This window comes from Cervus canadensis, chromosome X (genome assembly GCF_019320065.1).
Source record: "Cervus canadensis isolate Bull #8, Minnesota chromosome X, ASM1932006v1, whole genome shotgun sequence".
NCBI classification, from domain to species: Eukaryota; Metazoa; Chordata; class Mammalia; order Artiodactyla; family Cervidae; genus Cervus; species Cervus canadensis.
The window spans coordinates 95,680,774-95,697,885 of record NC_057419.1 but is presented as its reverse complement, the minus strand read 5'-3'; the positions used below and the strand labels follow the sequence as shown (position 1 = coordinate 95,697,885).

The following is a 17,112-nucleotide window of genomic DNA, read 5'->3' as shown; positions in this document are numbered from 1 at the left end:
GTGTAGTTTCATAGCCTTGTTTAAGCAGAAGGCTGTCAGACACAACCACCCATAGTTTACTCTGTTATTGTTAAGTTATTTCAAAATTTGCAAAGAAATAACTTAATGTCCTTTCATTTAAGGGATGTTTTATATTTTTATGTGGAAAAAAATAGTCTTTTAAGGGATTCCTGCTACTTGGTTGCTAAATTTGCCTGAACAAGTCAGGGCAAGATTTAGTAAGTATTCATGTGTGCTGCGAATTTAGGAATTTAGAAAAAAAATTATTATCTCTTCATGGTAAGAAACTTTTTAAAATAGCTCCTGAAGGATTCTAACATGTCTAACACAAAACCACAGCCCTACCATGGCAAACACCACTGCCTGTCAGGGACTACTCTAGCTGTGGACCAGCAATGCTTTAATTTGATACCTGTTTTCTGCTTAGTTTATTTGGAACTTTTCCAAACCTAAACATCCTGATTGGTCTCTAATTTAGGGGTGGCAACCTTTCTCTGTAAAGGTTCAGAGAATAAATATTTTAGGCTTTGTGGGTCATATATGGTCTCTGTTGCATAATATTCTTATTTTTTTAAACCCTGTAAAATGTTTTAAAAAATCATTCTTAGCTCACAAGCGATACAAAAACAGGACATGGTCCTAATGGATCAGGCTCCAATTCACAGTCATTGGATGCAGACATGCAACTCCAGGGGTTGGGGAAAATTCTTTTGTGCACTTGCTGCATAGGAGCCAGCAACAACTCCCTGGATAAAGATTAGCAAGTAAAAAATATTGTTAACTCTACCTGTTGGGTCCCTTGCTAATTTAGTATTCCTTTCATGATGTCTAGTTCCTTGTTTGTTTTTTCCAAAAACAAAGATACAGAAAGCAAAAATTTAGGAAGGAAGGGAGAAACAGGGCAAAGAGAGGTAAGCAGAAGAGGAAGGGAGAATAAGAAGGGGAAGTGAGTGATGGGGAATACGTGTAAATCTATGGCTGATTCATATCAATGTATGACAAAAAAATAAATAAAAATTAAAAAAAAAAAAGAAGGGGAAGTGAGAAAGAAAGCAAAGAGGGAGGTAAAAGGACAGGAGAGACAGGACAGGAAAAGAAAAAAAAATGAAAGGGAGAAAGAAAGAGGAGCAAAGGGGTGAGAAAAAGAAAAAACATAGAGAGAAAAACAGAGAGCAAGCCAGAATATGGAAGTGAGGGCCCAGTTTCTCCTCCTTTTCCTTAGAGCCAGACAGCTCTTAGAGGCACCTCCCCAACTGCTTTCAAATATTGAGATTGCTGCCCAGCCACTGATCAGCATCCCAAGAAGTGAAATGTGGGCTTCACATCTGAAAACTTCCACTTGGTTTTTCACCAAGTGAAATGGAACACGAAATTCGGGGCCCAAGAAAGTGGCTTGTGTTTTCCTTGGGACACTTGGGCTGTATCTACCCAGGGAAAATTTAGATGTACTGACTGACTGACTCCAGTGCATATGATTAATGTATATATAGGGCAAACCAGGATAATTCAGACCTTTTTTTCTTCCAGAGCAGGTTTTCAGCTGGAATTATCTGGATGGTTGCCTCAACTCTCCACTAGGCTTTGCCAGGATAAGCAGAGCCAGTGTAGTATGCTGGAGAAAGGGACCACTCCCTCTCTCCAAGGCTCCCTTCAACGCTCACACCCTGTGCAGCTGAGTGTAGTGGGATTCATCTTGACAGGCATTCCCTCTGAGGGCAAATGCTAATTCTGCCTAATTAATCTCTAAGAAGCCCCTCAAACCCTAAATGTTGCATTCTGCTTAACTGTCAAATGGCAAAGTGTAATAGACAAGTAAAGGGGGAGAACCATATTAATGGGGCAAAAATTGTATTCTGTTCCCTCCCCCAATAGAGAAAAAGGATAATAAAGCCAAAGCCTGTGTGTGTGTACAAGTGTGCTCAGTCATTTCTGGGGACTCTTTGCGACCCCCTGGACCGTAGCCCCCCAGGCTCCTCTGTCCATGGGATTGTCCAGGCAAGAATACTAGAGTAGGTTGCCGTTTCCTTCTCTAGGGGATCTTCCTGACCCAGGGATTGAACCCCCATCTCTTGCGTCTCCTGCATTGGCAGGCAGGTTCTTTACCACTGAGCCACCTGGGAAGCCCAAAGTCAAAGCCTATGACATCCCAATCAAATTTATTAGTGTGTGTGTGTACTGTTTCTCTTGTAACTGTGAACGCTTGAGTTGTCATTTTCTTTAAGTAGATAGAAATCTGTATAGCTGTACCTTTTGTTTTTTAAAGTATAGGTAAAAAGTAAATTAAGCTACATCCCAAAACATAGAAATAGTGTTGTTCATATAGGTATCATTTCTCTGACAAATGTGCTCATGACAAAGTTTGTACAGATAAAATTTTAAGAATTAAATGTAAAGCAACAATTAATGAGGGAAGAATACTACTTGGGATAACCTCTCAGTAAATCATTTTGTAAAGAATTCTTCTGTAAAAATAATAATTAACTCATACATAATCTGGTAAAATTGTGTTTTCATGTACTCCTGCACTTATACCATGATTCTGGCTTGGGTTTTTGTTTTGTTTGGAGGAAAGGTGAAAAGAATAATGGGAAAGATGCATGATAGTTTATTTTACTGTATCTTACAGATTCAACTTCTAATGATGAAGCTTCCCACATAACTTCTTTCTTTTTGGGAGCAGAAAGAAAGGAAGAAAATGAAGAGTCAGAGCTGTTGATACATTGGGATAATATTTTTCCACTCTATTGAAACTTTCTACCTTTCCTTCCATTCTGTTTCACCAGTTCTCTAAATGACAGTGATAAATTCCCCATTGCTACTTGTGTGATGTTTTTGTCTTCATTTTTACTTTTTGCAGATTTCAATGCTGTTTATTTTAAACATAACCTCTAAAATAAAATTCTGAAGGGGTTAATTTTAATAAAATTCTTTAAGGGGTTCCCTCCCCACTTAGAAGTTGCCTTATCACCTCAGATACAGTCTCTGTAACTAGTGCGTGAGAAACTACTGAAATGTATTAAGTAAAAAGCAAAACAGCAGTTAACGACAATTTGTTAAATGGGCAATTCTCTGTGTACCTCTCAAAAAGTTGTTTATCTGTAGGGTGTAGAGAGAGTTTGCTCTTTTTCACTTGTGAAAGTGTTCTTGCTGCCAAACGGTAGAAATAAAACCCTGGGAAAGAGAAATCATCTGTAAAAATATGCATTTGTAAAATAAGTTTCTCTTTTCAAATGACTTGTACTGAGCTGCTTGGTGGCCCCACACTATGTACTGGACGTGACACCCTGAAAGCAGTCTGTAACCTTGGGCAGATCTGTAGTGACAAATGTTGCTATGCTTCTGTAAGCACTGCTTCTGCTAGAGGGCACTGTACATGAGACAAGGCCTTGTGCTCTGCTTAGTAAAGACAGCTCACTGTTACAGCACCTGTGTCCAAGTCTCCATTTGTTAACACATGTGTGTGTTTCCCTTTTTGGCGGATAAGGCTTTGGGAAGCCTGGTTGCAAAAGGATTATTCCATGGGATAAACAAACCTAGAGTTAGTTGAGTGCTTTTCTACTAGGAAAAGACCATAACTTATTTACCTTACTTTCAGAGTTTTCCCACAAAGTAGAGCAAAGACTTCTCAGTTGATAGACTCCTCCTCTTATACCGTTCATTCCACACCATCCCCCATTCTCCAGCTCCACCCCTCACTCCTCCTCTGAACAAAGAGCAGCTGGTTCAAATTAAACTCATGGGCACACACACACCACTTCCCTATCTCCAGGTTTGAAGAACAAAATGGAGAACCTAAGGTTGCAAATAACAGAAGATATTCTGAGAAACAAGCTATGATTTTAGAAGAGATTTTTCACCATCTCTCTCATAATTATCTTTGAAGTATAATTTAATATATATAAATTATGTACATAGACCCCCCCCTACTTGTTTAGTAGTTGGAAACTGGAGGAAAAGCAAACCAAACCCATAAATACAGTGACCTTCATTAAAAGGCTCCATTTCTCTCTTCATCAACCCGCTGATTGTTCACTTAGAGTACTAGCCCGAAGGCTTGTCTGGAATTAAATGATTCAGTAAATAAAAATAACTGAAATACACCTAAGCTCTGAAGAAGTCAGTTTATATTAGCTAAAACACTGTAAGTAATGGTGAGGGGAAATAAATGTATTAGAATTTTTTTTTTAGGCATTGAGCTTTCTGAGTGTGCAATACAAGAAAAGAAAAGGTGATGTACCTTAGTGAAAGACTGGGTCTTTGCTATACTAGAATGCAAACCTACTGCTTTAAAGACTGGAAATGTCTTTGTTTTACTCTTTCTCTCTTTCTGTGATTTGTAGCCTACGTTGAAGATCTCACAAGATGTGTTGAGCAAAGCAGAAGACTTATTATCGTGCTAACTCCAGACTATATTCTCAGACGAGGATGGAGTATTTTCGAATTGGAAAGCAGACTCCATACCATGCTAGTCAGTGGAGAAATCAAAGTGATTTTGATTGAATGTACAGAATTAAAAGGAAAGGTGAATTGCCAGGAGGTGGAATCACTAAAACGCAGCATCAAATTTCTGTCCCTGATCAAGTGGAAGGGACCCAAGAGCAGCAAATTAAATTCAAAGTTTTGGAAGCACTTAATATATGAAATGCCCACCAAGAAAAAAGAAATGCTTTCTCGGTGCCATGTTCTGGACTCAGCAGAACAAGGACTTTTTGGAGAGCTCCAGCCTATACCCTCTATTGCCATGACCAGTACCTCGGCCTCTCTGGTGTCATCTCAAGCTGATCTCCCAGATTTCCACCATTCAGATTCAATGCAAATGAGGCATTGTTGCAGAGGTTATAAACAGGAGATGCCAACCACCACCTTGCCAGTACCTTCCTTAGGCAACCACCACACTTATTGTAACCTGCCTCTGACACTACTCAATGGACAGCTACCCCTTAACAATGCCCTGAAAGATACTGTTCATAGGAACAGTTCCCTGTTACCTTTATCACCCAAAGAGCTTAGCTTCACCAGTGATATTTGGTAGTGGAAAATCTGAGGTCCCCTGAACAGCTATGTGTGCATACAAAATTTCTCCTATACCAAGCAAAAAGTACACCTAATAACATTGAGGTGCTGAAAAAGTGTTCAAAGAAAACCGCACAGAAATCACTTTTGTATCTAATTTTTGTTCACATTTCCAGAATAGTGGGGGGATAGAAGGACCTGCTTTTGTAGTATAGTAACTTGTTCCAATGTACAGTTTTTATTTCTTCCTTAAAAGAAAACAGTTTTAAATTCTATTGTTTTAGAGTAGATTTTATGATAGTACTTAGACTGCAAGTTTGGTAGGTAAGCTATGTTCCACATATTTATGAATATTTCAGTATTCACATAGTATTTGAAAGAAGGAAAACTTAAAGACTTTAATTGAATTTGAAAATTCTGAACTAAGTTTAAGAGGAACCAAGAACTTCTATAGAGTAACTGAAAATCAGGAATTATCAAGAAAGAAGTGTTGAGACATCCCGATTGGAAGATTGTATGTAGAGGAAGATCAGTTAAGAAAAAAATGTGGTGGACACGTTTAGAACTTCTTCAACATAATGGACAACTTCTGTATACTAAATCAACAGTGCATGATGACAGCTTTTAGTTTTATTAGGCAAGCACATTTTCTGTAGGCAAACTGGTAGGTAGGTAAACAACGTGCATTTCTTAAGCAAATGAGTAGATAAGCTGTTAGCTCTTTTAGGATGATGTTGAACAAACCTTACAGCTTTTTACCCTATTAACAAAGTTTTACAAATTTGAAAACACATTTTAATTTAGGCATTTTATTGTTTGCTAACAAATTCAGATTTGGATTTTTTCCAAATGATCTCTTGATTTGCTATAAGTTTTACATGAAGATGCTCACATCTTCCTTTTTTGCAACACCATTGGAGTCTGAATTTAAGTATTGACTGCAAGTGTCAGCAGTAGAACAGAAGTGACACAACAATATTCACAGATGAAGTGCTAAAGTTTTACATGAAGATGCTCACATCTTCCTTTTTTGCAACACCATTGGAGTCTGAATTTAAGTATTGACTGCAAGTGTCAGCAGTAGAACAGAAGTGACACAACAATATTCACAGATGAAGTGCTAAATGATTCAAGTTTACTAGTGGTAGAGAAGCAATTGCAGTGATTCTCACCTGAAATGTAGTTGTGAAACAAACTGTTTTGTACATACACAATATCTACTTGGCCATGTGTGCAAGGTTCCTTCAGAAGTATCTCTATTCTTGGTGCTTCAAAGAGTATATTTTATAGACTAAACTTCTTCACCCTCACATTGTGACTGTACCATATCAGAAAATCCCTGTGAATATTCTAAAATCTTATGAATTTGCGGTAAGGAATGTGCCCCGATTCTAGTATTTATTGTGAATTACTTCTTTGTGCTATTTCCAATGAACTTTGGTGTCCTATCCACAAAGATTACTGTGGGGGTCAATTAATTAAGGTTCATTCTGGCATTTTTGCATATGGTTCTTAAATCATGTTTGGGGGCAAATATAAACAAGGACAAGTGTACACAGTGTGTAAAAATTTAGAATTTTCCCAGTCCTGGTAACTGTGAAACACAAATGTTTAAGAGAACATTAATTAGGTAATATGTTTAGATTATTTCAACTTCTTTACATTATTGATTCCCTATAATCCATGGGTTTTGTTCAAAGTACTTGTTTTTCTGTTGCTTTTCCATATCCAGATGCTCGGAAAAATGCATTATGCACAAACATTATATGAAACCTTAGCAGTGATTCATGTTCATTTCACACTGGGACAATTAGTTGCTCCTTTAAAAAGTAATATTCAACACATAGGTGTTTCATAGATACATTTTTTTCCACTGAGAAAGGTGATTTTCCTTCTGTAGAAACTATAGGTATTTCAAAATGGAAATTTATCAATTCTGAACTGTTTGCCAAGTGTTATAAAGTTGTATTTACTCTCATTGTTCTTTAATAATATGTATAGTTAGTAAGTTAATAACCTGCATGAAATAGTATATGTTTAAGTGACCAATTGTACTTTTTATTATTTTATTTTTCACAGAAGTCTAGATTAATTCAAATAGAACGTTCAGTGGTATTTTTAAACTAATAGTTCTGTATTGAGCATGCCAGTTCTGAAAATATAACATGGGTCTCTCTGCTTCCTTTATTTACAATGATTAAACGTGGGTAGCAATTTGAGTTGGCTGGCCACAATGTGTCCTTTCACTACAAGTAGGTACTCAAAAACAGAGCATTCACACTTGTGTTAGGGAACTTGACAAGAAACCTTTTCTACCATTTTCAGGAACCAATGTGTACACTATCTATAAAAATTTATTTCTAGATGGCAATTCAGAATTCAATTTTCATCTGAGAATTTTTAAAAGATATAACCTGTATGAGCATAATATGTATTTAGTCTAGAACATGATGCATTCTTCCAGTTGCTTTCACAGTGGGAAACATTTTCTTCCCAGTTTCTCACTGAAATGGATTTTGGAAATTTAGAAAAATACTGCTGCGACTAGTTTCTATACATTCATAACAAATTTATAAAGCTCATCCTTCAACAGTATACATATTTTTAAAACTGAGGCTATTTTAAGGTGAAAATTCTGAAAATGTCACAAATTATTAGACAAATGAGAAATGCATGAAAACAATAGATACATAGGGAATGAAAACTGCATTAATAATAAGCAATGCCCAGGGTGATGTACAACAGGTACATCGTTACAATTTAACAAAGGATGACATTTGGCAGGTTTGGCAATCTATGTTCTCCAATACGACTATGGAGACTCTGAAAGGTAGTTGGATGGTTCTTGAAATATAAGGTCTCTTTCCTCATCCCCTCCAAGCCTTAATTGAATTAGATCCAAATATGTTCTGCATTCAATCACTTTCATTAAAAAATAGGTGAAATGACACTTGGGGCTTCTGGTAAGATACAACCAAGGTAGTATCACATGAAAAGTTGTATTTTGTTGCAGATCTGTGGCCAACATAGAAGGGCTTAAAAGTAGGAAGTAGGCTTCAGTGAGAGGAGAAAAAATTCTGTTATGAAAGAAATTTATAGAGGATTTTCAAGAGGACATGGAAATAAGTAGTATCCTATAACTGTAACAATATAGAAAATGGTTTGTGAGAAGGAAGGAAAGTATGGCAAGAAAAAGGAGGACATTCCCTGACACACTTGGTGGTTTGAAGGGCTTAGGTGAAAGTCAACTAATTTATTTAAAAATAAAATGCCAAAGGGCAGTTAATGCTTGAAACCAGAGGTTTTTATTTTTAAATAAATTAGTTGGCATTCACCAAGCATTTTCTAGAAAATTAAATAATGACTGGGGGAAGTACCCTGAAAATTGCACGTATAAATCTTTATACTCCTTGTATTCATTTCCCATGGTGAAGTAGTGATCTGATAAAATCAGAGTGAAGTTAAGACAGGAAAAAGTTTCATAGTGTTCAGTTAAGTTTGAACACTTGAAATTGTTGCTCTTTTCTGGGAGAGAATTTAATGTTGAAAACTACCTGACTCAAATTGCTATATTACTCATGCATTTTTGTTCTAAGATGTTTGATAGGAGGTCACAGTGTTGAGCATGAAGGCACTCTGATGAATGTATAGTGCTGCTTGATAAGCAATAATTCACTTAAAACTCTTTCATATCAAATTTGTCTTTTTTAGAACTAAAATTAACCATAGGCAAATTTAAGAAGGTTATTCAGCACTCTCTTTAATTATTGTGAGATCAGAACTTGTAAAATCACCTGCAACCATCAAAATTTATCTTTCCAAATACTCACTGCTAGTTAATCAAGCACATTTCTCCAGATATTAGTAAAGTCAATTGTGCCCACCATGTACTGTCCACTACAAAAAGTAAAACAGAAATGTTTTTTTAAAAAAATATTGACACTACTTACTTTTTCTGAACATGATTTTCTCCCATAGTCTGATAAAGTGGAATGTTATATCACCTTAAATTAAATCAAGTTTGTATTCCTGGGGTGAAAAAATAAATAAATAAAATAAAATAAAAAAAACTGAAGTCCCTGTTCTCAATTAGTTTACACATCAAATGCAGGAAGAAAAGGGTATTTGCAAAATACAGTCCAAGGAGAAAAATTAATAATATATATGTAGTGCTGATAAGTGAGGTGGGGTGATTCAGTCTTGAACTGTGCAAGAGGTAAATTTGGAATAGAGGGAACAAGAAGTGAAAAAAGGCAATTTCCCAAATGTGCAGGATAGCACACATAAAGACTGAGGGGAAGATAAGTAAATATTATTTAGCTGATAAGCAAATTCAGCTAGCAAGAGCAGAAGTCTGTGTGAGTGCATAATTAAAAAAAATAAAGCTGGGAGAATCTCTGGAACATATATCTGGTAAGAAGAATTAGATGGAGGGGAAAAGTGGTGTCAGGGAGACCAGCTGAGGGGCTGTTGCCATAGTTCATGTGTGAGGTAATGAGATGAAGGGTGGCATTCTGGATACTCCCCAAAAAAGCAAATCTGAGGATAAAGAAGAATAGGCAGGATGTGGTGATGTGAAAAAATGAAGACAAAAACACAATCAATAAATACTCCAAGGATCAAGAAATTTAGTTGTATCAAAGGAGTTATTTTAGAGTATTTAACTTACCTTCTTAACTGAGCATCCTATAAGGACAAGAATAGAGACCACACAACAATAGATATATTTGCTACTGGAATAAACTTGAAGTGTTTGTAGGAGAATATTTGTAGAAAAGGCAAAGTACATCAGCAAATCTTATTTAGAAGAAAAAATAATTGCATTCACTCCACTGAGCATAATCACAAAATCTTAAAAGAAGCAATTGATGGAATTTGATCATTTCATCTTCTGATTTTATTTAAACTCTTCACCTCACTTTGGAGTAAAAAATATATATATATGATCTTAAAGATATTGAAGTTATTCAATCAGGAGAAACTAGGAGGCAGAGATTGGGGTTGTTTGCCATGAGTTTTAAAACAGAAAAAAAACGTTATCTTTGATGAATATGGAAGTAAAAATCCTTAAAAATATATTAGCAAATCAAATCAAATGACACATAAAAATCATCACACACCACGATCAAGTTGGATTCATTCCAGGGTCACAAGAATGGTTCAACATATGCAAATCAACAAAAGGAAAAAAACCACATAGATGCAGAAAAAGCATGTGATAAAATTCAATAACAGTTCATGATTAAAACTCTTGCTATAGTGGGTGTAGTGGGAACATAAAAGCCATTTATGACAAACCACATTCTGGAATAAGACAAGGTTGGGCACTCTCACCAGTTCTATTCAACATTGCATTGGAAGTCCTAAGGCAAATCAGACAAGAAAGAGAAATAAAAGGTATCCAAATAGTAATGGAAGAGGTAAAATTGTCATTATATGCTGATGACATGATACTCTATATAGAAAACCCTAAAGACTCCATTAAAAAGCAGAGACATTACTTTGCCAACAAAGGTCCATCTAGTCAAAGCTATGGTTTTTACAGTAGTCATGTATGGATCTGAGAGTTGAACTATAAAGAAGGCTGAGCACAGAAGAATTGATGCTTTTGAATTGTGGTGTTGGAGAAGACTCTTGAGAGTCCCTTGGACTGCAAGGAGATCCAACCAGTCCATCCTAAAGGAGATCAGTCCTGGGTGTTCATTGGAAGGGCTGATGTTGAAGCTGAAACTCTTTGGCCAATACTTTGGCCACCTGATGTGAAGAGCTGACTCATTTGAAAAAACCCTCATGCTGGGAAAGATTGAGGGCAGGAGAAGAAGGGATCGACAGAGGATGAGATGGTTGGATGGCATCACTGACTCAATGGACATGAGTTTGAGCAAGTTCAGGGAGTTGGTGATGGACAGGGAAGCCTGGTATGCTGCAGTCCATGGGGTTGCAAAGAGTTGGACATGACTGAGTGACTGAACTGACTGAAAGACTCCATATAAAATCTATTAGAACTGATAAATGGATTCAGCAGGTAGCAGGATATAAGATCATATAGAGAAATCTATTGTACTTCTTTACACTAACAAATATTAGGAGAAATAAATTAGGAGAAATAAATTCTCCTAATATTTTAATTTCTCCTAAAATATTTATTTCTCTAAAATATTTATTTCTCCTAAAAAATTTATTTCTCCTAAAATATTAGGAGAAAGTAAAATAAAAATTGCATTTAAAATCTCAATAAAAAAATTAAATACCTAGGAATAAACCTAACCAAGGAGATGAAAGACATAAGCTGATAACTATGAAATACTGGTAAAAGAAATAGAAGATGATTCAAGAAAATGAAAAGATACCCCATGCTCTTGGATTGGAAAAATTAATATAGTTAAAATGGACATACTACCCAAAGAAAACTACAGATTTATTGCAATCCTTATCAAATTACCCATGACAGTTTTGTACATATCTAGAATAATCCTAAAAGGTATATGGAACCACAGAAGACTCAGAATTGCCAAAGCAATCCTGAGGAAAAAGAAAAAAGCTGAAAGAATAGCCCCTCCAGAGTTCAGACAATACTACAAAGCTACAGTTATCAAAACAGAGTGATATAGGCACAAAACCCAAAAACAGACATAGAGATCAGTAGAACAGAATAGAGAGCCCAGAAATAAACTCAGAATGGCTTTAAGACTTAAATATAGGCATAATAACATAAAACTCCTATACAAGACCATAGGTGAAACATTCTTTCACATGAATCATAGCAATGTTTTCTTACATCAGTCTCCCTGCTGCTGCTGCTGCTAAGTCACTTCAGTCGTGTCCTACTCTGTGCAACCCCATAGACGGCAGACCACCAGGCTCCACTGTCCCAGGGATTCTTCAGGCAAGAACACTGGAGTGGGTTGCCATTTCCTTCTCCAATGCATGAAAGTGAAAAGTGAAAGTTAAGTTGCTCAGTCATATCCAACTCCTAGCGACCCCATGGACTGCAGCCTACCAGGCTCCTCCGTCCATGGGATTTTCCAGGCAAGAGTATTGGAGTGGGTTGCCATTGACATCAGTCTCCCAAGGCAATATAAATAAAAGCAAAATAAACAAATGGAACCTAATCAAACTTAAAAGCTTTTGCACAGAAAAGGAAACCATAAACAAAAAGACAACATACAGACTAGTAGAAAATATTTGCAAGCATTGCAACTGACCAGGGTTTAATTTCCAAAATATACAAACAGGTCATACAACTTAACAACAACAACAACAAAACCATCAAAAAATGGGCAGACCTAAATAGATATATCTCCAAAGAATACATACAGATGAACAACAGGCATATATAAAGATGCTCATCATTGCTATTTATTAGATAAATCCAAATCAAAGCTACAGTGAGTTATCAACTCACACCATCACCAAAAAAATCTACAAACAATAAAAGCTGGAGAGGATGTGAAGAAAAGGGAAGCCTCCTACACTGTTAGTGGGAATGTAAATTGGTGCAGCCACAATGGAAAACCAAACAGATGTTCCTTAAAAATCTAAAAATAGAATTACCACCTGATTCAGTAATTCCACTCTTGGGCACATATCCAGAAAACTTAAAACCTATCAAAGATATTAGAAAAGATATATGCACCCCAATGTTTATAGTGGCACTATTTTCAGTAGTCAAGACATGGAAACATGGAAGCAATCTAAATGCACATCAACAGATGAATGGATAAAGAAGCTGTAGGGTGTGTGTGTGTGTGTGTGTGTGTGTATGTATAATGGAATATATATATATGTACATATATATATAATGGAATATTTCTCAGCCATAAAATAATGAAATAATGCTGTTTGCAGCAATATGGATGGATCTACAGATTATCATACTAAACAGTCAGTCAGACAAAGACAAATATTACATGTTATCACTTATATGTAGAATCTGAAAATAATGCAAATGAACTTATTTATAAAACAAATTCACAGAAATATAAAACAAACTTACAGTCACCAAAGAGAAAGGTGGGGAAAGAAAGAAATTGGGAATATGGGATTAACAGGTACATGTACCATATATAAAACAGATAAACAAGAAAGATCTACTGTATAGCACAGGAACTATAGTCAGTTTCCTGTAATAAGCCATAATGGAAAAGAATATATATATACACACATAGATCTATACACACATATACACATACACACATATATATGTATATATGAATCACTATGCTGTATACCTGAAACTAACACAATATTGTAAATCAGCCATAGTTCAATTTAAAGAGATAATGAAAGAAAAAACAGAGAAAGTGGACAATGTTCACAAGAACAAAATGGGACATGTTGAAGTGTGTTGGAATGGTGGGAGGGCGTGCAGACGGTGGATCTGTGACAAACAATAAAGAATTGATAACCATGTAAGTATTGAACACAAGGAACCAAATTTTCATCAAAATTGAAGGCAGAGTGATTTCCATATTTTAAATTATGAAGAAACTTTATAAGGGACATTGTATTAGTAAAAATAGACAACTGTTGTTAAGGATAACAACCCAAATCCTGCATGTAATGTTTCCTCAAATCAGTTCAAGAAGTATTGGATAGACTTATGAACAGAGGCTCTGCTCCATAGTCAAGATAGGGTTTTTCCATTTTGTTTCTCTGATCTCCTCTAGCTCCAAGGAATTCTATTAATATTAAGCTAGTAGATTGGTAAAGAAAGAGGGCACGGAAGTTGGTACCAAATGGCCCATAAAAACTACTCACATATCATGAGGAGGGAAAGGGGGAGAGAGTTTAAGGGGTAGGAAATTTAGCCTAGCAATTTGCCCAGAAGGAAAAGGAAATGTAGTTTAATGAACACAGTCTCCATTAGCAGGATGTTGAGCAATTCTTTTCCATAATGCTAGAAAATAAAACAAAAATAGGCAGGAAAGTTATAGGAAGGAGAACTTTCACTTGCTAAAGCAGAAAACACCAGACTAGATGAAGAGTTTGTGAAGATCAGTGGTCATGTCTCATTCCTTTTTATAATCCAAGCATATATAACAGTACTGGTCACAAGAGTAGGTGCTCACATCATATTTCTTGATAAGTGGACAAATAAATTTGAGAGCATCTGTGAACTTTCAATTCCTGGAGTCCTTAAAAATATAAGAGGAATTTTTTTCATTTGTTTCTTCTAAGAAGTAATTTATTGTTTCCAATTTTAAAAAAAGAAAAGAAAAATAGATGATCTCTTTACGCCCTGTCCAGGTCTAAATTTTAGGATTGTAAGTCAATTTGTGGTTGGAGATCAAAGTTTCCTAAGCATTTTTCCAGTCAAACAAATCATTCTTCCTCAGAGCATTTAGACAATTTAGTTCTATGTGGCCACCCAATGTAGTTCATTGCTTCTAACCACATAGTCCTGTTTCCTAAATATATACTTTATATACTGACTTATTGCCAACAAAAACATTGCCTTTCTTTTTTGCAAAGGGTACTTTTATGCCTATAAATATATTGGGTGGAAGAATAGGAATTAGATTAGCCTCCTTTACTAGGCAAAGGCATGCCACAGTAACAGGTCCACCAAAGAATTCACCATGCAAAAATAGCCAAATTTCTCTCCATTTTTGATACATTTCTAAACAGTCAATAATACATTGTGAGTACCCTCTGATCTTCTTGACAGAGGGAATGTGGTAAAATGAACAGAAAAGTATGAATGCCATCCATTTTCATCTTGGGCAAACTATTTAACCTTTTGTGCACCTATTTCCTCACCTATAAAATGAAAATAATAATAATGGACACAGAGTTGTTATGAACAAACATTGTAATTTAATGCATATAAAGTACTAAGAACAGTGTTTGACAAAAAACAGGCACTACATAAGTTAATATAATATTCAAAATTATGTTTATACAAAAATGACACCACTGACCCACCATCCATGAAAATGCATTTTCATTTTACTTTCCAATTGGTAGAGACTGGCTATTCAGTTTCATGCATGACTGGCCTGTAAGACCAAGGACACTCTTTTTCCAGACAGCTGGCTGAGGCTTGAGGTGCACCGTGTGGTCATGGAACAAATCAGAGCTAACTGGTCCATACAAGGAACAAACCTACATTAACTTTGACCTCATTAGTACTGTGTTCTGAGCTAGACGAAAAACAGGACTCTCAGAACATGGATTATTCGGATTTGCTGTCCATGTTAATCAAAGTCCCCAGATGATTGCTTGATATTCTCCTTCACTTTAGCTAGGTTTACATAAGACCAAAACATCTGGATGAGAAGTGAAAAAATGCAGATGTTTAAGCCACATGATGAGAAACATCCAGATGTCTCAAGTTTTGGATTTGTCATTTTGTTATTTGTTTTAAAAGAAAGAAAAGCCAAAAGAAAAAAATCCACCATGATTTGCCTATTTCCTTAACCTGAGTTAAATCAAACTGATTTCTAGTCATAGAAGTTTAAAATGCCCCAAAGCTTATTATGAATCTAGTGATAATAGCACTAAAAAAGGTGGTTTTGAAGAGGAGTTTTTTTTTTTTTTTAACTGAAAGAAGATACTTGACCCATGGGTAGCATTTGTGAGAAGTGGTTGCTTTTTAGAGTGAGACAATATTTTAGAACAGTTGATCATAATGAATTATCTGGGAAAGTGTAGCTGGGATGATACCAACAGTAAAGGATAATTTGCTAAAGAAACCCGTCAGAAATATCGTTTATTTCCCTAACAGGAAGTGGACTCAACTAAGTAAGTAAAGAGTTAAGTCCAAAAGAATATATATAAATCTTTTCTTCTGCTTATGAAATGATGGATATTTGCTGCCTGAAATCCAACAAAAAAAGTTGACTCTGAACATAAACAAAATAGGTGACCATTTATGGACTGTGATTTTAAGGAGATCAAAAGCCATGAGGAAGTCCCTGAAATGCCTAGCATTAGTATTCTAAAATAATTTTAACTAAGTTAAATCATAATATTCCCAGGAAGTTACCACAATCTGGCCTTTATGATTTCACCAAACTCCTTTACTCAGGAAGTAAAGCACATTTACCAGGTACCACATTAACAAAGATATTGACTTAAGAAATTTTAGAGCTTAATGGGGGCCTTCGAGGTCATCAAAATTCAACCCCTTTATTTTACTTATGGGAAAACTGAGGCTCAGAAACAAAGTGACTTGTTCAAGGGACATGGAATACAAAAGTCTATACAGAAGCCTATGAGGCAATTGATGGATACATTTTCATAAAGGTGAAAGGAGACAAGAGACAGAAAACAGAAAGGAGTCTGGAATTCATGAGCACACTGGGTACACAGGAAATGCTTGGATTATGCTGAAGATAGGAGTAAGACTTAGATGAACACCAAGCAGAGGATCCAACAAGAGTAACTTCACCTATGAACAATTTTCTCAATATAAACAGCACTACTTAACACAAATAGTAGCCTTTCCTCCATCTTCCACAGTGGTTAAAAACCATTGAACATAATGTTGCCTGGGGCTTAAATCAGTTCATCTGATATATGAAGATCTAAAGGTTTAAGATTTCTCCCAAAGACTCACATAAAGCCTCTAAGGACAAAGGCTCAAATTTGGGGAGTTCGTTTTGATTATCAGGGAGTGATCAATTGCATAAACTCATGGCAACAAAACAGACAAACAAAAAGTGCCTTGCTTCAAATCAAAATGTGTCTTTCCAAGGTCTCCAGCACTGTCTGGCAATATGTGTGGAGAAAATGCAGATCAGCTGTTCTCAAGCACTTTTAAATTCACAGATTAAAAAAAAAATTACAAAAATATTCTACACACCTGTGTTTCCCCAAGTAGAAAAAACGAAAAGGAAATTTCTCCTTCAAGTTCTCTGGTCTTCTCAAAAGTTCTCTCATATAATGAAAAAAAAAAAAGCCTAAATTATGACATGACCTTAAGTATTAGGATCAAAATACATAAAATTGTTCACTGATTATAATTATTATGTGATGGCCATTTTGTCTAACACAGTTGAAACCTACCTGGGAATTAAAATGTATTCATTAAAGAGAAATATAGAATATTAGTATAGAACTCAGAGTTCAACCATTGCACCAAACCTGACCATT

General features: G+C 35.7%; 1 protein-coding gene across 1 annotated transcript in view; it reads left to right on the top strand.

The window, feature by feature from the left end:
- Positions 1-5,113, top strand: part of IL1RAPL2 (interleukin 1 receptor accessory protein like 2) — a 1,253,914-nt gene extending 1,248,801 nt beyond the window's left edge. Inside the window, exon 11 of the mRNA XM_043459580.1 lies at positions 4,341-5,113. Coding sequence (XP_043315515.1) covers positions 4,341-5,032 — 692 coding nt within the window. The 3' untranslated portion in view covers positions 5,033-5,113. The remainder of the gene's footprint in view (positions 1-4,340) is intronic.
- The last annotated feature ends 11,999 nt before the right edge of the window (positions 5,114-17,112 follow it).